The 20,439-nt window shown below is 46.1% G+C and overlaps 1 protein-coding gene across 3 annotated transcripts in view; it reads right to left on the reverse strand.

The window, feature by feature from the left end:
- Window positions 1–2,044: 2,044 nt before the first annotated feature.
- PIGQ (phosphatidylinositol glycan anchor biosynthesis class Q) overlaps window positions 2,045–20,439 on the reverse strand; it is a 38,217-nt gene continuing 19,822 nt past the window's right edge. For 2 of the 3 annotated variants that reach the window (XM_075059280.1, XM_075059279.1), the window contains exons 7-11: window positions 19,195–19,306; window positions 17,230–17,310; window positions 16,095–16,209; window positions 12,215–12,276; window positions 2,045–7,832 (exon numbers count right to left, since the gene is read on the reverse strand). In XM_075059280.1, coding sequence (XP_074915381.1) covers window positions 7,680–7,832; window positions 12,215–12,276; window positions 16,095–16,209; window positions 17,230–17,310; window positions 19,195–19,306 — 523 coding nt within the window. In that variant the 3' untranslated portion in view covers window positions 2,045–7,679. Of the gene's footprint in view, window positions 7,833–8,421; window positions 8,562–12,214; window positions 12,277–16,094; window positions 16,210–17,229; window positions 17,311–19,194; window positions 19,307–20,439 lie in introns of all 3 variants that reach the window. The other variant, XR_012654649.1, reaches the window with a different exon arrangement.

Here is a 20,439-nt window from a genome sequence, read left to right on the forward strand (position 1 = left end):
ATGGTAGAGCCCTTTCCTCCATGCTCATAGCGTGAGGAGAGGTGGCAGGGCTCTGGGGTGGGGGGGCTGCCCCTCACTTCGGTGGTCCCAGCCTGGCTCCCTCTCCTCTCCTGTGGCCTGAGGGCTTGAGCTCATTTGCTGCCTTGGAGGCGTGCGGTGTAAACTCCTTTGGGGGGGCTTGTTTTGATGAGGGGTTTGTATCCCCACGGGGTGAGGGTATCTGCCCACTCAGCACCGCTCGGTTTGGCTTGTCTGCTTTGGCAGCAGCCAAACACAGCCCCCTTCTGTTCCCCCCACCCCTGCCTCCCAAACAGCCCAGCTCATCCAGTCTCTGCAAAAGCAAAATGAAATAGCAGATGTCCTGCTGATTCCATCCGGAGCTGCTGCCACCCCCAGCTGCTGCCGACAGCATTCCTGGGGGAGCAGGGGCTCAGGCGAGAAACTCTTGCCCCAGGGCACAGCCTTGGATGGTGGAGCAGGGGAAGTGGAGAGGGGGGACCTGTCTGTGCCTGGATTCCCCAGGAGGAGAGAAAAGCAAGTCCTCGCATTTCTGTCCACCAGTCCATTGGATCCGAAGTGGTGGGGAGCGGGTGGGAAGAGGAGGATGGGCAGGAATCTCCTCAATTTCATCTCTCTTAGCCCCTGGTTCTCAATCCTGCTACTCCTTCAGGGCCAACCCCAGAGCCCTGGTTTATGGCTCATTCAAATGATTTCTCACCTCCTTGGTGGGATGGTGGAAACCAAACTTGAGCCCAGACTAATGGGAATCATTACAAGAGAGGAGCAGCACGGAGAAGGCAGCGGGGTTGTTGCAGGAGCTGACGGCAGAACTCTGCGGGAGGCAGCAGCCTCGGCCGGAGGCAGACGTAGAGGTGCAATCCTGGCAGAGGCTCGCTGCAGCGCGGGGACATTGCCATGGCCCTGCATCCAGCTGCCTGCGCTTGACGCTCAGCTGGCCTCGAGCAACACTGCTTCGCTGCTGGGCTCCTGCAGCACGGCACTCGGCAGCCGCGAGGGCTCTGCCGGTGACACTGCTCCGGTTGTGGTCACACACCGGCTCTGCGTGGCCTCAGACAACCACCGGCAACCAGTGGTGCCCTGGGCCTGCTTGGACGATGGCACGCTGTGGAAGGCAAGTGGAACTGGGTGCTGCTAGCTGGGCAAGAAGCAGCTGGGTCCAAATGGCCAAGGAAGAGAAAAGAAAAAGGAAGAGAAAAGGAAGAGAAAAAGAAAAAGGAAGAGGAAAAGGAAGAGAAAAAGAAAGAGAAGAGGAAAAGGAAGAGAAAAAGGAAGAGAAGAGGAAAAGGAAGAGAAAAAGGAAGAGAAGAGGAAAAGGAAGAGAAAAAGAAAAAGGAAGAGAAGAGGAAAAGGAAGAGAAAAAGAAAAAGAAAGAGAAGAGGAAAAGGAAGAGAAAAAGAAAAAGGAGGAGAGGAGAGGAGAGGAGAGGAGAGGAGAGGAGAGGAGAGGAGAGGAGAGGAGAGGAGAGGAGAGGAGAGGAGAGGAGAGGAGAGGAGAATTCAAGGGTGTGACTGCTCGGATGTGAGAAGGAGAGGAATGGCTACGAGGCACCCATCATTCCCAGTCGCAGCCTGTGCTCCTGCTCGGATTGCACAGTGTACATGCTGCAGAGGCTTGTCCCCCTCATACTGAACAGCGACACATCACACAGGTAGGGTCATAGAAAACGAAGGAGCCCCTCACTGAATCATAGGAAAAAAACAGAGCTGGAGGAGCATCCCCTCAACTGTCTCTGAGGCCTGAGGCAGGATCTGCTGGATCAGCTGGGGTAAGGGCTTCATGATTTGGCCTTAGCAGAACACTCTCAAGCTGGACGAGTGGCAAAATACTTTGTGTGTGTGGAGAGCAGAGTTCAAGTAACCGCCCAGCCAGGCCTCAGGACCAGGATGAGCAGCCCGCTCGGACAAGCCGAGCCTCCAGCAGCCACCGGGCCAGTCCTTATGGCAGCAGCAGATGCTGCTGAGGCAGTCACACAGGTCCTCAGCGGCAAGTTAAACAAGAGGGAAGAGCTTGATTTTTCACCCCACATCTTTATTCTAGTGTAATCAAAATCCATTTAAGTTCTGATTAAAAGGTTTAATTAACCAAAAAATTCACCTGTCAGCAGAACAGAAACTCTCAAACACAAGCACCTGCAACCGGTACACGGAGAACTTCTCTGGTCCCAGCTGCGCACAGACCTGCCGACACAGGCCCTGCTAGTGACGCCATCGCTCTGCCAGGCACTTCTGTCTGCAGAAACGGTACCGTGATGAGCACGAAGCAAGTCTGTTTACTAAGCCAGGAGTTGTTCCTTGGACGGGTAAGCTGGACTGCTGCATTTTAAATCAGGGCTGGGGTGGGAAGGAAGTCACCTTCAAATGGTGTTAACGGTGACATTTTAAAACAAAGAGTGCGTTGCTGCTACGTGAGCGCTTTGCTCCTGCTTAACATTTAGTAGGTCAAACTTCCTCATCAAACTTCACAGGCAAAGACACACACACACTTTTAATTAAACTGTAAATGTTTCAGTACTCTTTCATAATACTTTATTTAAAACCAGAAAACATTGTAAGTGGGAGGATTGATTACAACAGTTGTGAAGTTCTCACAAATTTCCCCAATACCAGATGCTTAAATAACACTCCGGGCGGGACACGCACACGCAGCCCCTCTGTGCCCCCAGTGAGTGCAGGGCAGGGCCCTGGCTCTGGGGCTTCCCTGGGCAAGCAGCACACCCAGCACTTCCATCTGCTCCTGAGCCTCATCCCCTGTCTGGAAATGAAGGGTTTACATTCTGTCGCCCACAGCATTCGTAATTGCATGTACCCTCCTCATATTTAGCTTGCTGAGACAATAAATGGGGAGTTTGAGGATTCTTGGTTGGAGGTCCAGGCCCAGATGTGGATAAGGACTGGAGGTGAGGCTGCCAGCTGACAGTTGAAGGGGACAGACTCCTGCAAGCAGCAAGCTGTTCCACTCCCAATGCAAAATGGTGAGCCAGATGCAAAGGGGATGGGCACACTCTTCTCATCCAGGAAGGCAGATCAGCTGCCCACATAAGGTTTGGACTGCTCTGAACATGTTTTATCCTGCAGAGAGGAATACAACCCAAAAGCTCCTGAACTAGCTGGTAAGCCCTGTGGCCTCACATCATGTGGATGGATCAGCTGAGATCCAGACACATCCCATCTGTATTCACAGCACGCTGCCACCGATTACCCATGCAGAGCCTCAGAGCACCACACAAAGGCGGCTCCCCGATCCAGCCAGACTTGCACGCTGCCAGCTTAGGGGTTTCTGCCCACATCCCCCGGAGTTTCCACTCTATGCTGAATGCAGACAGTGAGCTTGGCTGGAGAGCAAGCACTCTCTCTGCTACCAGGTTGTGAAAAGCTGGCAAAGAGCAGGTCGGGTAACTGACTCAATGAGCAGGCAACCCTCTTTAACTGCAGAGGGCTTAGATACCCCCCAAAAAGCAAAGGGACTGCTGAATAGTCCCTGAATAGGGCTGCTCAGGAACAGAGACAACATGGGACTGCAAATCTTCAAATTCGCTAAGAGATTTGAGTTCTGGTGTCTCCTAGCTTAGCATAACATGACAACAGGACAAGAGGCAATGGGCATGAATTGAAGGACATCAAATTCTGTCTGAAGAGCGGGGAATCTTCTTTACTGTGAGGGTGACCAAGCACTGGCACAGCTTGTCCAGGGAGGTGGTAGAGTCTCCATCCTTGGAGATATTCAAAAGCCATCTGGACACGGTCCTGGGCAACCAGCTTTGAGTAGCCCTGCTTGAACAGGGGGGTTGGACCAGATGATCTTAAGAGGACCAGATGATCTTAAGAGGCCCCTTCAACCTCTACCAGTTTGTGATTCTGTGATGGTGTAATCAGCAGGCCTAAGCATAAAGAGTAAATCACTAAGGGCTTGAGTTAAGCAAGAAGATAGTGTTGTGGCTGCAGGATCAGGCAGCCCAGGGTAGAAGGAAAGCAACTCATTATCTGCATGATAACAAAGCAGGAGATTTTCCTGCCTTACACTCCTGAGAGTGTAAGTTGGCATATGGGTTATACATACGTGCAATGCTCTTTCTGTGGGCCTGAGGGAATATTCACATGTGCCAGCAGAACAAGGCACAGTCCAGCTGCAGGATCAGGGAAAACTCCCAAAACCATAACCAGAGCTTCAGTGCAGTGTAATTATTGAGATTTCTTTTCAGCATCATCACATGCTATTCTGGTTAGGAAAGGAAAGTATTTCTCAAAGGCAGAATTTCTATCTAGGATGGCGTTTTGCATGCAGTGAATCATGTTTTCCTTCACAAAACCCAAGCCTACCTGAAGAGGCATATTGAGTGTTGTGCCAGCACTGGGAACCATAAAGTGGAAGAAATAATAATGAGGAAATGCAGTATTAAAAAAGTCTGCAAGATTACAGTCTTTGAATGATGGTTGGCAAAGACTGCTCATTGCCTGGTATAAGGAGTGTGTGGTAGGAATCAGAAAAGATCTGAAATCTTTAACTACTTCTCATCCAAAGACTGATATGGATAATATAGATCTGAGGATAAATTAGAGCCATAAGTTTACCAGCAGTCTTTTCCCTGAGGAAATGCCAGCACTAGGCCAGTCTGTGCTGCTGTGGAAGATGATGCTGATCCCAACTTCTAATTAGAGAGATGACATAAGGTCAAATGTTCCTGAGCAGGATGTCTGCTATGTTGTTGTAATGTCTCTGCGCAGAATCGGAAAAGGGTGGGGGAAGACTATTTCACAGCAGTGACTGGAAAGGAAGAGGAGAGACATGGCAAATATCCAGCAGAAGAAGCTCATAAGCTCAGATACCATCACGGGCAAGAAGAACACCGAGTATGAGAAACAGTAAGACAGCTCAGGCAACAGTTCTGTGTGACACAGGAGAACTGCACCCACAAGGGGCTGTCATTTCCCAGTTGGGCTACTCAAGGTCTTCTGTGTCACAGAAGATTCAGGCTCTTGGGTTTGAGGAGGAGCTGCTTCTCAGTTTGATATTTCTCCATCCCTGGAGTCAGTATCAGCCTTTAGTAAACAGACCCAACACTGGAACGTCTAATATGTTTGGCAGGTTCCCAACAGGAAGGTCACATTTGCTGGTTTTCATGGCTCTGTGCAGTCTCTGGGGCTTTCAGGTCACTTGATCCCAAAGGACAGCCACGATTAGGACCATCATGAGCTGTCTGGTCTCACAGAAAGATTTTAAAAGCCATGATATTAGGAACATTATTTTCACAAGACCAAAAATAAAGTTTCTCACAGCAGTTAGTAAACCAAACTATGCAGGCGTGGGAGGAAGCAGGGGGAATATTATTTAGTAGCTCCAGTGGAAACATGAGAAGGAGGTAAAGTGTAAATCTGCTCCGCTGAGTGCCAGGTAAGGATGAGTCACCATGACACTGACTTAAGCTGAAGTGAGAAACATTATACAGACCATTCATCCACTAAATGGATCACAACCTGGAGTTATTCACACCTGGAGTGGAGAGAAATACTTGGGCACTGATATTCCAAGAGAAGAAGATGCTGTATTTGTACATTAGTTTTAAGCACTGAGCATTAAAGATGACCAAAGATCTCTCTGGTTTCTGCAGCCAGTGGTGTCCCACCCAGAGCCTGCAGTGGCAAACAGTGCAGGGGGGGCTTTTGCCATGCTGGCTTTCTTCAATGATGTGCCCTTCTTCCCTGGATCAAGGTAATAAGACATCCTCCTTGGGTAGCAACTGCCTCCCTTCATGATGTCCTTAAGAAAACTGTAAGACCTTGGCAGCTCCTGTGTTTGCCTGCTAAGGAATGTCTGAACTAAGAACCTGCCTACAGAGCTTATTTTCTCCTGATCAAGCTAAAACCGAAGAGGTAGTGGCTGCACCATGAGAGGCTTTTAGCAGCTACAGACAAACCAAATATATCTGGCCAGGGATGTCTTAAAGCAGCGGGGCCATAACCCTTTCTCTTCTGTGACAGCTTCAAGTACATGGATGAGACATGGGGCTGGGGTAGGAAACTCTTATCCTGCCAGTGGAAGTGCTGACTGAAGGCTACTAAAGCCCAGGGCACCTGGTCATGGCTCCTTGCCCTGCCTCCACCTACTCCCCCTGGAAAACACCGGCAGACCTCCAGAGAAGGGCTGAGCACTGCAGTCACAACACATCCTCCTCTTCCCCCTCCATCCTTGGTTCCTTGGACAGACAAAGGAAAAGGGGGCAGGATCCAGCACACCTCTCACGTGCCAGTTAATGCAATCACTTCAGGCATGCAAAGTGGCAGCGGGGTACAACGATACTACATCATTGTTTCAGCTGGGGCAAGAGGAGCTAGCAGACCTGGAGAAAGTGTACTTTTGGGTAACGACTGTATGTAAATGTCTACACAACAACAAAGTACCTAGTGGGACATCAAACTCTTGCATGCAGAGGCACTATCCCCAAGACAGGGAACAGAAGACTCACATCAAAATGAGCACACAATCAGACCAGGACACCAAAAAGCTGAGCACTGCTGCACTGTGGAGGTAGTATCCAAAGCAGGAAAACTCTCCTAAGAGAAATGTGTCTGTAGTTTCAGGGAAAGAAGTGGCTTTAAATGTCTCATATCTGAGATGAATGTAAAAGCTCCTTGACTATCAGAAAGTGCAAAAGATGAGGCACCACATGGCGAGGCTCTCACCTGGGCCCTGAGAAACAGGGGGATGAACTGACCCTGTAAGGGAGTACAGCACACGCTTCCCTGAGCTGGCTGAGCTGTGTAACAAGCCAGGCTGCTGCAGTCCTCTGGCAGACCCACCAGCCAGAGCTGGACTCAGCAAAGCTGCGTTTGCCTTACACTGCAACTAAGCGAAAAAGCCCTGAGCCCTGGCAGAGCCCAGAGCTCTCAGCCACCATGGCTTGCTGCCACATAAACCTGAGCAGTCTGGGGTCTGAGGCTGTGTGCTCTGCACTTCAGTTCTGGTGTCAGCTCAGGGCTCAGCTCTCCCCAAAACAATATTTGCTTTTGAAAAAATGTAGATGGGACCATATATGCACAAATGTACAGCAGTCTGTGTTTCTGGGCCTCCAGCCCCACTGTTACTATGCTTAACACCTCCTCTGGTGCTGCAGTGAGGGTGAATCCAAGCCCACCCAAAAGGAAAAGAATATGTCCTATGAACCCAGATAGCCCCACTGTACAGTCTTCAGTGTATGACTCTACAAGCTAATCCTCCTCCATCTTGCTTTTGATCAGCTGGCTTGAAGGCTGAAGCATAAAAGGTCCAAAATACCTTTGGCAGAACGCACCTCAGCATTGTGGCTTTGAACCACCCGAAGGGATGTTTTAATACGGCCCTGTGAGCTTACATGGAAGGATGTATACATCATCAAACCATTCGGGAGGTACTTCCTCGATTACACTAAATGCTGGTTTCATGAGGCACTGATGGGTTTAACCTTTTGCTTCAAAAATAATCATTAGCATATTACACAAACACAGTGTAGGGAAGTTGAAAAATAATGTTTAAAAATACTTGCCTTTAAAAATTCAGCCCCTCCCATGTTACCAAAATCTAATTAAAGGGATCTAGCAGTTGCTGGCTCTGAGATGCCTTTGGTCCAAAAGCATTAGGATTCAGTATGTTTTTCTGACCAAGTCTCTCAAGCTCTTTTGCTGTCTTTAGTCCTGCTTCTCTCCTTTATGTTTCCAAGGGTAGATTAGCTCTCCAAGGAACAGCTTCTTGCAGAGAGATGTCCAGGAATCCTTAGGGTAACAGCTGTAGGTTGGCAGCCTATATGTCTGTATCACACTGCCATATGATAGAGGGTTGATCTACGAGGAGAAGAAAGAAGGACAGGAGCAATGAAAACATGTTGTAGTAGGAAACACGGGCACCTGAGGAGGGCAGGTGCAACTTTTGCATAGCACCGGCCTCTGTTAAAACATCAATACTGCTACTCACAAAGCATCAGAATCCCTCTTTGGCTAGCTAAAGCTGTTTAGCCTTCTACAACATCCCAAAACATTAACAAATCAAGCTTGGCAAGGAGTATTATTAGAATCATTTTCAAGCAGAGAAGCAGACACAAGCACCAGCAGGATTTGAGAGTGATGCTCAATACCCAAGGGTGTGGAACTGTTGCCTTGGTTGTATTAGGAAGTTGCAGTGGCTGGAGAGATGGGGGCCTCCCACCACAGACAGCAATACTCTGTTGGGGGTGCTTTGTGACTCTTAGGAACTCCTCTATAACGTGCCAGTTAAGCCGTATCTTATACGAGCCTACTTCTTTAATGTGCTAAGCCCTCAGCCCACAGCTATGCTTTAGGCTAAGCCTGATATGACCTGATACCCACTCAGTGGAATGGAGTCCTAGCAAAACAGGATGCATACCACACAATGCCATGCAGGGCTGCTCATTACCATTTTAAATTAAGTCTCCTTGTCTGAGTTCATCTTTTAAAATTTTCTTTCAATCACCATCCCAAGAATGACCACGTCTGGAGTCTCTGCCTACAAAAGCTCATGGCCTCTGATTATGGTCACAAAGTTGCTGTATCAACCTTTTGGAAGATGGGAGAGGCAGACAGACATGTTAGCTGGACAAGGGGCAACAGAAGCACATTAGACCTTGGAAAATCTCATTCTAGTGAAGCATTTCAGGGTAGAGAGATAGGTGAAGTCCAGAGGATTGATCCAATCTGGCCAAGATCTGATGCATGAAAAGGATGCACACCAATAGATTGTCTCCAAAAGACTAAACAGATTACACAGAAATGGTGGATCTCAGAAAACAGACCATGAGAGATGCCAAGGGGTGACTTACAGAGCTAGAGGAAGCTTGGACAGTGGGGGCAAATGGAAGGACATCCTCCTCTAATGAAAGGGTCCAGCTATGCTGGAACCAATGAAGCAGCTGCGTGAAAGGAGACTGTAATTCACCGTAGAAAATCTAGCCACAAGAAGGAAAGAGAGACAGCAAAAACCACGCAGACAGTACTACTTTGTCAAAAGCTGAATATTTCTTTTGTCCACTGAAGAGCAACCCGTTTTCTGGGAGTTTGCCTGTACCACCAGTTTGCTTCAGCTGTCTGGTGCTCATGGAGAGCGGGAGGATGAACTCAGAGTGCCTACAAAGATGGAGCTCTGGGAAAGGGTGATTAAGCAAAGGTTCATTAGAATTAGTCCTGGAGACTTTTGTCAAATTAGTTTCAAAGTACAACAGTGCTGAAGGAGAAGGAGAAAATGCCTGTACACAGAAGCATCCCTATGAAGTTTAGGAAAAAGGCCCGGGCAGCAGCTCGCAGGGGCTGAAGGAAGCCAAGGAACAGCCAGACCCAGCAAGGTCCGGCCGTGGGACACTGACTCATTAGCAGATATTAAATGGGTCCCAGACAGATTCACAGGAAACTAGTTCTGAATGCAATCAAAATGAACATTTGTACCAGAAACAGAAGAGCAGAGCTCATACCACCTGAGGTATGTCTAACCCAAACTCATGCAGCTCATATTTCAAACACATTTTACAGCCTAAAGGCCAAGGATCGACCACAGCATTTATGGGACATTCTGCATGATTATAGCCAACCTCATTGCATTGTGGTCATAGACAGTTAGCTGAAAAAAAGAAAACAGAAAGAAAAAAAAAACAAAGACCAAAGAAACCTGCCCCCAAAACAAACAACAGTAAAACTTGAGTAACTATTTCTGCCTATTTCCTCAGCTGTGGGCAAACCAGTATGTTTTAAGTGAAAACATGCTGGGGGAGGATAGGAACTGCTGCTATACAAGGGAGATACATAGCGTGTGTTCCTTTGACTATTAGCTACGTGGGCTGGAAGGTTTGGACACAACATTTCTCATTGAAAATCATCCATAGGCAGAGTGGTGATACCGAGCAGTAACACTTGCCTACTGAGAAATAACAAGAGATGATTTTATGCCCAGCACAATATATGTGCCTGCCTCTCCTATTATAAATGGAAACAAACAAGCAAAACAAAAGCAACCGTTTATTAGGGAAGTGGCAATAGGAGTTCCTTTTATGCAATTTCTTTAGTCCAAAGCTATAATACACCCTGATATAATATACATCCTTTGTTTCATAATGGAGCTGTTCCCTTTTCCCTTCCTCTTTTGCTTAACCCTTTTCAAAGCAATTGCTGTGAAAGACAACACTTCTAGCAGAAGGTATACAGAGGAATCAAACTCATCATGTCTTCTCACTGGGCTATCAGTTCAGTTGAGCCACACTGCCAGAAATACTTCTTCTTGTGCAGCAAAATAAATTATTTCTAAACACTAATGAAAATACTGAACTGTGTAAGACTTCCTGGAGAAAATTAAGTAGCATTTGGAATGGAAATATCATCCCCTACCCTCTGCCTGCCTGTGTCTGGACTTTGCATTCCAGTGACATGCTCTTAAAAATAAAAAAATAATCACTCGGCTAAACCACAAGCTCAAAGTGAATGCTCAAAGCCAGCATTATTGATTTCTAATCCATTACCAGCACCCCAAAGGACAGCTGTGAATGTATCAGTCACCTAGAACTTAAATTATTTTGGGCATAGTTACAAGCATACAGCCTTACTTCCACCAAGCATAGCTCCAGAGGGCTACCATACGGGGAGTGGACAAAGCCACTGTGAAATTTCTAGAAAGAAAATTTCTACATCATCATGTACCATAAATAAGAATTTTAGCATGTCACTTAAAAATAGGCTTTTTAGATTGTCTTCTCAAAAGACCTATCAGAAAGTGGTATATTCAGCAGGATTTCTGACATAAACCCAGTTTTCATTTCCACCGGCACAAAAAGAGCAAAAAAGTGCCTTTACTGACTTGCTGTTCATTATTATTTGAGCAGAAGGCCAAGAGAGACATCCACTAAAGCACTTCCACCTCTTGATATGATGACTTATGCTATATTCTAGATAGCAAAAGGACATTTCTGCAGTGGTCCAAGGAAAATTCATCATATTCGTATGACTCACTGCCTCTGCTCTCTAAGTCGTGATCTTTTGCCTCTGGAGAAGCTATCTACCTCATCTCACAAACACACCGATGCCAAATTCTCTGCTCAGCAGCTTCTGTGCCTCATTTTTGGTGTCTGGTTTCCTTTTTATGGAGTCTTCTGGTGACAGTAAATGACAGATTTTGGTTCTTGCATCACTACCCTACAGAAAGGTAGGAACTGGGAAGACAGCATGCTTATGAAATGCTAGTTTTGCCCTAGAAGACATCTGTTGAAGGGATTCCCTTTTGAACTGCTGCTAGCTGGTGTGCTGGTTCCGTGCTAATCTGACCTCTGCTGAAATAGGGCTGGGGCTAGACCAGTGATGGAAAAAGCAAGAGAACTGGGAAGCTGCAGCTAATTCCTTCCCACACATTCCCCCAGCATCCAAGTGTTTTTAAAATTCTATATGCTACTTGCAGACTCTCCTCCTAGGATGCAAACAGCAAGAAAAGCGACCCTGTGATATAGCAGTACTCCTGCAAAGTGAGGAAATGGAAATCTAACAATCACTCCTGAAAGCGTAATGAGAACTTCACTGCTACCATCATGTAATTTCTTCTCAGAAAAAAATTTCCTTTAGTATCTCTGAAGACAGAGCATGGAAATGTGAGTTTACAAAAGCACAGGTAATCTTCTGTGCACTTTGCCAGAGCAACTCAGGAGAACAAGAAGGCCCTTCCCTCTCTTGTCTCGCCCACACACTCATCCTGCTGGCATCATGGAGCAGCTAAGGCTTTTCAGCACATCTGGAGGGGAAGATCTTTTACAAGCCCTTAACTGTCGTTCATTCTGGATGATTTAGCTGCCTTCTTTTGCTTCTCTCAGTGTTCAACAATTATTAAGGTGAAGCTGCATGGAGCCAGGAAGCGAGGTGATAATGATGTGAAGTCTTAATTCCAGAAGTAACAGAGCTCCATGTTTCTCCTATCTTTCCCATTTCATTTGACACCATACAGGACACTGCATTTTCTCTAAAGGCAGGACTCAAGCAGGTATTAAAAAGAAGAGAAAGCAGCAGCTAGTCATTGCGATGTGAAACACGTTTCCCTCATTTCACCACTTCACAGCTGAAATTTTTTAAGTGGGACCTTTCAGTGGGACCAGTTTCAGAACTGCTACAAAAGAGAGAAGGACCTTGGGGTCAATCTGAGGTGAAGCCTGCAGCAAAAAATGTCATGGAGGGCACAAATGGCTTACCTGCATAAGGAGTCGAAGAGGTTTCCCATCCTGCTGCTCAAGGACTCTGAACTTCACACCAGCTGAAAAGAAACAAAACAAGGAAACCAAGTTCATGCTTGGAGAAAAGACCATGCCATTTTCTGCTCAGGTCTGTTGGCTAAGCACCAATTTCCTAGAAATGGAGCCTTCGACCTTTCTTGATTTGTGAACCCTTACACATTTGCAACAGGAAGCACAGATTCTCTCTATAGTGGTTTTAAGCATAATGACAAATGATGTGTTTCTCTTAGCTCCATTAAAAGCAGCCCTCTGACTTCCAGCTTGAAAACACAGTCCTAAAGCAAGCACAAAGCCTAGAAATCAGACAGCCAGACCTGATGATGACAAAGGGACGGAAAAATCTTTCTCTTTTCCCAAACTTCCATCAGAATGGCAACTCCATGTTAATAGCAGGCAGAGAACTCGCCTTTAATTTGTACTCATGTGGATACAGCACATGTACAAATCTTTCCCTCTTTCAGACTAAGGGAGGAAAGTGGCTGGCCTAGAGGCATTAAAAACATTTCAGAGCAATCACTGCCTATTAATCCCAGCATTCATATATTCTTAACACGCCACTAACCCCATCAAAACTGCCACTTTTATATTTCCTCTTGGATTTGCTACATTCACAATACTGAAAGATAAATAGGAAAGATTTTGGATTCCAACAGTGACATAGTGCACACGAACGTTTAATGCGATGTTTCAAACAAAGGTAACAACTACGACTAGAGAGGCATTTTTCTTTGAAAGGTCTCGAATCACTTCACAGAAATAAAACCAATCCATCTTCTGCAAACCTGTACCAGCCAAGTGTGCCCCTATTATTCCTTTCTACAGGTAAAAAGATGAGGCAAGAGTAATGAAATGATCTGCCACAGATCAAACAGTGACTCAGGAGTACAAATAGAAATAAAACTCTTCATCTGTGCAAGCCCCATTGCTATAGTATCTATGTGACTCTTGCACATTTAAAAACCAAAACATCTTCTCTTTTTCCTCAAGCTTTGAAATAAAATTATACAGTTTATTCCTGGGAGAGAATGCTCTTGTATAGCAGAGAGCTCTGGTTTAAACTCTCTCCCCAAACCATAAAGCCTTTTCTGTACAGGACAGGAAGGATTTATTTGCGTTTTACTGGACTACATTGAAACATGGGCTTCCCTGATGGCTTCAAAAAGATGTTTGAGTACCCTGGGTCTCAATAAGCAAATGTGCTGGATGACAAACAGTGTTCAGTGTGATTCATTGAGTTTTGGCTAAGAGGAAGTGTCTAAGCCATTCCAGGAACAACTTTTCAGGCAGGCAATTTGTCAGATAGAGACAGAAACAAGTGTGCACTGAAGTTTCAGGTACGTGGTCAAGCACTCTGGAGTCTTATCCTAGGAACAGTCCATTTGACCAGAAAATGCTGCTTCTGCAGGTCATGGCCACACACTTCCCTTCTACAGCTGCAAGCCAACAATCTCTTAGATTATTTAGTTGTTCAAGAGTCTTAAACTTTTAGGAAAATACATGCACAAAAAGGCTACAAATTTATTTTAGAATAACCTATAGATTACAACAATGCTCAGGAGTCTGAGCAATTCTCAGAAAAAGCAGGAAGGCTTGGTCTACTGCAGATCACTCTAACAGAGAAGAACCCTAAACTATTCTGTGATTGCCAGCCAACTCCAGAGCACAGGGTTCTGCTTTTTCTGTACACAGGCACCATCGATGGTACAAGAAAGGTCAGGACATAAACCCATTTGCTTTGTTTCACATGACAGCACACTAAAGCAAGCTCACTGCTTGTTTGTATTCCAGTAATCATAGAGACACCACCATGACAGGTCCTACAGAACCATGACAAAACTTGCCCCAAAGTTTGTGATGTGAATATTGGGCAAGGGGGAAAGAGAAATACAGAGAAAATGAACTGACATGTTCACAATCAAACAGCAGGTTGGTAACTCATGTGCGGGCAGAGTTTGAGACCCCTGAACCTCACTGCTACGCTTTACTTCACACTACAAACTGACATCACAGTGTACCCATCCCAACCAAGGTGGCATCCCTTGAGCTGACACTGGGCGGACAGAATTCTTGCACAGAGGACATCAGCTTTGATATATGTGCAAAAGGCTTTTTAAAGTCTGAAGTATTTCACTTCGGATGCATGGAAAGAAGATATGGATTTTGTTTCTCGTGTGCACATGGATCGTTCACTTATCCTGGCCCAGGCTTCATCAATGTAATGTTTTGTCAATTCAGAAACTGAGTCAAAGAACTTGGAGGCCAGATGCCACGACTGAACTGAGTTGAACTTAAACACTGCACTAACCCCTTGCTGACAGGAAAAGCTATCCATTCATGTTGGTAGAACCATCCTGATGGTGCCTGTAAAATCAGCTGCCATAACATATGCTAGAGAATGTCTTATCCAAGTTCTGAGTCTGAAAAGGGAGGCAAAACCTAAGCAGTGAGGACATCAAGTGATGTGTACTCTCTAAAGTCCTTTGAATTTGATTCAATTGCTCCATCTGTTACCACTGCAATGACATGTTTTTGTGCTGGGGCAGGAACACAGGCTGCAGAAATTCTCAGAGATGCCTCTTCATCTAGCAGGCAGCATGGCATTGCAGTGTTCTCTTTCTTCAAATGTTTAAGAGGAGCAAACAAACAGCCAACAAAGAAAGTAAGTCAGGTAACAAGCTCAACAGAGAAGACAATCCTCTGCCTGGGTGGAGGCTTATTATCCTGCAGTAGGTAGCTGGCTGAACAAAACTGAGGAGAAGTAATCTAAGACTGATGGGAATATATGGCTTACATCTCTCAGTGGCAACAAGATTTCCTTCTGCCCTACAACCTGCTGTTTACTGGGTCAGTTTTCTTCAGCAGCATCTCCTGTTCTCCAAAGACAGCCCTGAAGGGTTAAGAAGTTTCTGCCAGGAAACTCATAAGAATCTGCTGAAGGCACACATGGAAAAGCAACAGAGTTGGTAACATGGCTCAGCTATACCTTCCCAAAATCAAGCCTGGCACTGCTCCAACAGGCAAAGCTGTTATCAGTTGCCTCAAGCTTCCTTTGCATTTGATGACTAGCCTTGGTTTAGTGATGATCAAGCTTTCTTACATTTTAAATTCCTGCTGTATGCTCTTTAAATGGATGGGAGATAATAATTTAGACGTGCTTGATTTTAACTAGATTAACCATAGCTGTTTGCCAGTTAAACCCATTCCAAAATGATCCTTTACTCTGGTGCCAACCATGGTTGATGCTTACCAAAAGCTGAAAAACAACGACTAGTTTCAAAATGGTGACAGATTAGTCTCAACAAGAGAACAATTATCTGAAATCTGCCCAGAGCTCTGTAATTAATCCAAACACCTCAGCTCAGGACTTCAGTTAGTCAAGTCAGCACAGAACTGAAGCAGTTCCATTGATTCACAGCCACTGTAGATCCAGCCCTTTGAAACAGCAGATTTTCCAAGGATTTTTGTAATTTGGCTTGTTTCAGAGCCCAAACCCCCAAAGTTAACAGCTTGTTTAACTCTCAGAAGTTTTACCTGACCTGGTACTGGAATCAAAAGATGAACTCATTTATAGGGTCCTTGTTTGGATGTCACTTTTAGTTGCACAGGCTTTGTAAAGGTGTTCCCGATTCTGCTTCAGCATCAAATTTCTTTCCGTTGACAACCTCATCCTGCTCCTTGCAGGAATTGGTTAACAGTATGGACAACTGCGCAACTTGAGCCTTGGGTTCTTTCCTGCCCCCCCCTGCATCTTTCTATTCAGAAGCTAACCATTGCATCAAAATTAAATGCATAATGCAAAATCCTTGAACTTCTGCATGTGCAGTGCTGAAGGACCTACCTGCGAGTCTGTAAGATCTGCAGAGCCGAAGGATGATTGAATAAAGAGGCAGAGAGTCAATCAGGTCAACTAGCAAGTGTATCAGGCCTTGCACAATCACCACCAGCAAACGGAGCTACAAAGAAACAGTTTAATAAGAAAATCTCAGAGAAACAGGAGATGCAACACTTGCAAACTCATGAGCTGGTCTGCAATCTGACATCCTTGTGTGCTAAGCTAAAGCCTCCCCAAGTGGGTTTGATGTCTAGAAGTGCTGGGCCTGGATGACCCTGCATGAGGTTCCTTGACAATCTTAGCTTAAGAGTGTAACTGGAATGAAGCTCCTACAGTTGTAGAGGCTGTGGCCTTCAAGGACACGAGAGCTATTCCGCTTTCAGTGGCCATAGTCTAAAAGAGAGAATTTAGGCTTCCATTTCTAGTAAACTCTAGCGCTGTGTATCAGTGACTGTAAATTTTTCTCCCTCCAACAGTGAGCTGAAGTAGCTTATTTCTGCCTGAAGAAACCCCATGTAGAGCATCTAAGCAAGAGCAAAGCAGTCAGAAATAAGCTTCCTACTCAGTGTGTTCTTGTCCCCTGATTAAAGCACCTCCTTTTGTCAGACTGCCTTTATTTTTGTTGCCAAGCTAATCTGAAAAGAGAGGGCTCAAAAAAGATGTTGAAACCATGTGATGGCCACTATCTGTGGAAAATTTTGCTCCAGGCGTGCCTCAGAGAGGACTGGTCATGGTGGGGGAAGAAAAGAAAAATCAGGCAGTCCAACCCTCTGAGCAAAGCCTGGCTGAAAGCATTTAGCACAGCGAGTTAATTTCTTGAAAAAAAAAAAGTTCTGGATTAAACTAGAGAGGCCATCACCCCAGACATAGGATGGAAAGATAAAAAAAAAAAAAAAAGACTTCTGAGTGAGAGGGGAACAGCTTGTTCTGCTGACCATGATTTGCTGGGAATTCCCTTTGGAGAAAGACAAACACATATCCTGAATTCCACTTGCTTGGCCTACATGGGCTGTGTGAGAACCCTTCCTGGGACACCCAGACAAATACATATTTTCTTTGTGGATGACAGTGAATGACTAGGAAACTTTTTTTTAATATCTCGGAAGACAGTGTATGACTAGCTTCAAGGGTTAAATCTTACCAGGGTAAACACCAAATAATACAGTGCAGTTGTAGGCAGGAGGAACAGCAGGATTGTAAATAGCAAAGTGCCAATAAATAACTAGGGGAAAAGAGAAACATAAACAATCATTAGCAGAGCAATGGCAAAATAAAATAAAATAATGGGAAACTGTGAGATAATGACAGTTCGCAAGACTCCTTAATGTGCTTTTTTATTCCCTATGTGAATAATGCTGTTACCTTTAATATTTTCAGTACTACTTCTCTCACTGGCCCTTTTTAGAAGGCTCCCTATTATAGGAGTATGTTTGGAAAGACAAACAAGCTGGATCCTGACAGCATTTTTTCCTTTATAGACAATACTCAAGATTTCCTATTTCAGGTCAGCTTCCTTAGGAAACAAGACTTACACGTTCATGCCATTTGTCCACTCCCTGTCCCCGTAAGTTTTAGAGCCATTGGTCAGTTTTTACCAGAAAAATGTGGAAGGGTAAAAAGAAGTAGGAATTTGGTAGGGAATTTTGTAGAGAATTAAGAAGTATTTTTGTTCCTCCTTGTTTTAGGAGAACAGGCACCCGGTGAAAAGCTGGCAAAATCTGGTTGACAAACATTCCCAGCAGCAGCAGCTGGCTGGTCAGTCCAGCCACAGGACTTCTGCCTCTTGCTCGGTGGGAAACTGGGACACAGAAAGAAGCTGGAGTTACTGGGGTGGGGGGAGCAATATTCAGAGGATGAAGGAGAAAAATCCATAGGAAAGCAGGTGTCATTAGCTCCACTGCCCACAGAAAAAGTTATTTTTATTCTGGGCCAGCCTAGTTGGCTTAAGTCTAACTAATTCCAACTTGGAGAAATGCAGATTTTTGACAAATAGGGATCTGACTCCTCAATTTTCTGTTGCCACTTCCAGAACAGAGAGGGGACAGGAACACAAGGCACTGCCATTTCTGCAAAAAGAGATCATGGCTGTGGTATATTATAAAAGAAAATAACACAGCCAGCCGTGTCACAGAGATGGATCAACATCCCAGCTTTATGCATGTAACCAGAAATAGATCATAACCCAATCCACTCTCTTCACAGCAGTTGTCTCTCCCCTCCTCTATCACTCCACTGCAGTTGCTTTACATCTCCAAAAGTCTTTTAAGGTCTGCTTTGAACGTCTCTTCCTACCCAGGCCAACAACATAATTCCCACTGGCCTCCAGAGCAGCAGGATGAAGCCTGAAGTGCCAAACCAATTCTCCTCAAAGCACACAGGGACCGAGGAGCCCTGATGCAGTCTCCTGGCATGGAAGCTTTTAATCACCACAGAAACAGAAAAATAGCACCTCCACTTACACCTCCACTGGCGTAAGAAGCTCAAGGTTATCTGTTGCAATGGAGAGAGAGGCCCAGGCCCTGGAAGTTACCAAATATTATTGTATTACTTTAGTGATGTTTGCCACTGCCATCATGGAGCAGTTCAGGCTCTGCTGAACTTTTGCATGGCATTTTAGAAATTAAAAAGAGCTTACAGTATTTGACAAAAAAACGCCTCTGCTGCTTGAGTGAGAACGTGTGGGCCAGGCTCCAGTGCAACGTGAATGAAACGGGGCCTTTTAATAGAAACGCTGGCATGTCTGTTACTGTGGCAACACTGCTGGGCACCACTTCTTAAATTGCCTCCCTCCCCCATACCCACTCCCATGCTCCAGGAGCTGGAAGCATCTGCAGCACCCACTGCAGTTCACCAGGGTGCCTTGCAGGTGCTCAGCACTTGCCAGAATTAGGCCCCCTGAACATGCAGAGAAGCAAAGGTGTGCTGCAGAGCAGCAGAGTCCAAGCATTTGGTTGAAGAGCCACAGATGCAGAGTGCTGAGGCATGCACTTGTTCTGAGCACCACAAAGCCTCCCGTGGCTTCTGTCTCAATATTAGCTGAAGGAGGATAGGATTGTATTGCCCATGGGCAGCATCCTGCAGTGAGCCCCTGGTGCTGCAGCACTACCTGGTCCAAGTCATAGGAGCAGGAATCCACCCGCTGCCGGAGGACGTTCCATTTCTTCCCACGGAACAAGCGCCAGAGAGATGACAGGCCGTAAATCTTCAGGCAGTAGAGCCTGAGCAAAGAGAAGACGCTGTGCATCAGAGCTGCGAGTTCCCGAGCTTCAACACAAAACAGCTGCCATCATTACAGCCCTGCACCCACTCACTTACTGATGCCGCAGAACTCAGGGTGGCAAAAGAAATCAACCCGAGAATGACGCAGATAAAATACTCCGTCAAATGTATTTGTGCTGGCCCCTGGCATGGGCAGAGCAGGCTGCTGCACACAGGTCTGGAGTACTGGAGGGCAATGGCCATGGCATGCCCCGGGACAGTGGCAAGGCTCTCGATAGGGTGACCCCTATGAGAAGCAGCAATCGCCAGCCCCATGCCACCACTTTCCCTGTAGCAAAAGAAGCAGCAAGCTTATTCCCCCAAGTTCACCTCTGTCTCTCCAGTTTAGATCTGCCCTGATCCCCTTGCTTCACACCCCTTCCATGGCAGGAGTGGCCAAGGTCTCACCCCTCACTCTTGAGTCAATGCAATTCAATTTTGCCTCCACAGCACAGAGAGACAAGGGAGAGGACTGGAGCCCCTGCACCTTCTTTAGTAAAGCACAGCTTCAAACATCGTTAAGAGTGGAAACAGATCAACTAAATGGCTGGTGGCCCCTACCACTTCCTTTCCTTCAGCTTTTGTAACTTGATGCTACGACACTTGGAGCTACTTCCCTTCCAAAAAAAAGGGTGAGTCCTTGGTTAGAGAAGCTTGTGGTGATAAGGGATGGGAAATAGACATCCCTACAGAATAACATCAAGGAAGAAAAGAGCCCCTGGGATGGAGAAGAGGCACAAAGAGCCCTGGACAGCTATGTCCAACATACATGGATGTAAAGAAAGGGGACACAGCCAATCTGTGGGGCAGAAGAGAGCCTGAGAAAGCCTGAGCTACAAAAGCCAGACTGGTTAACCAGCCTAGTTAAGGCACGGAAGCTACTCAGATTTCAAGGCAGCGTTGTGAAAGCAGAGGCAAGGCGTCTTATCCAAGAGAAGAATCTGGTCTGAGGAACACCAACTGCTTCAAGGAATTGGCAGGGTGCCTCCAGACTGGCAGGCACAGCTCAGTGCACTAATCCCTAAGCAGGAGGGTGCCCGGGACAACTCCTCCAGGTTGCTGGTACACACCTGCTCTGTGGCTCTGACTAAGG

The sequence above is a fragment of the Buteo buteo genome, chromosome 29 (genome assembly GCF_964188355.1).
Source record: "Buteo buteo chromosome 29, bButBut1.hap1.1, whole genome shotgun sequence".
Lineage (NCBI taxonomy): Eukaryota > Metazoa > Chordata > Aves > Accipitriformes > Accipitridae > Buteo > Buteo buteo.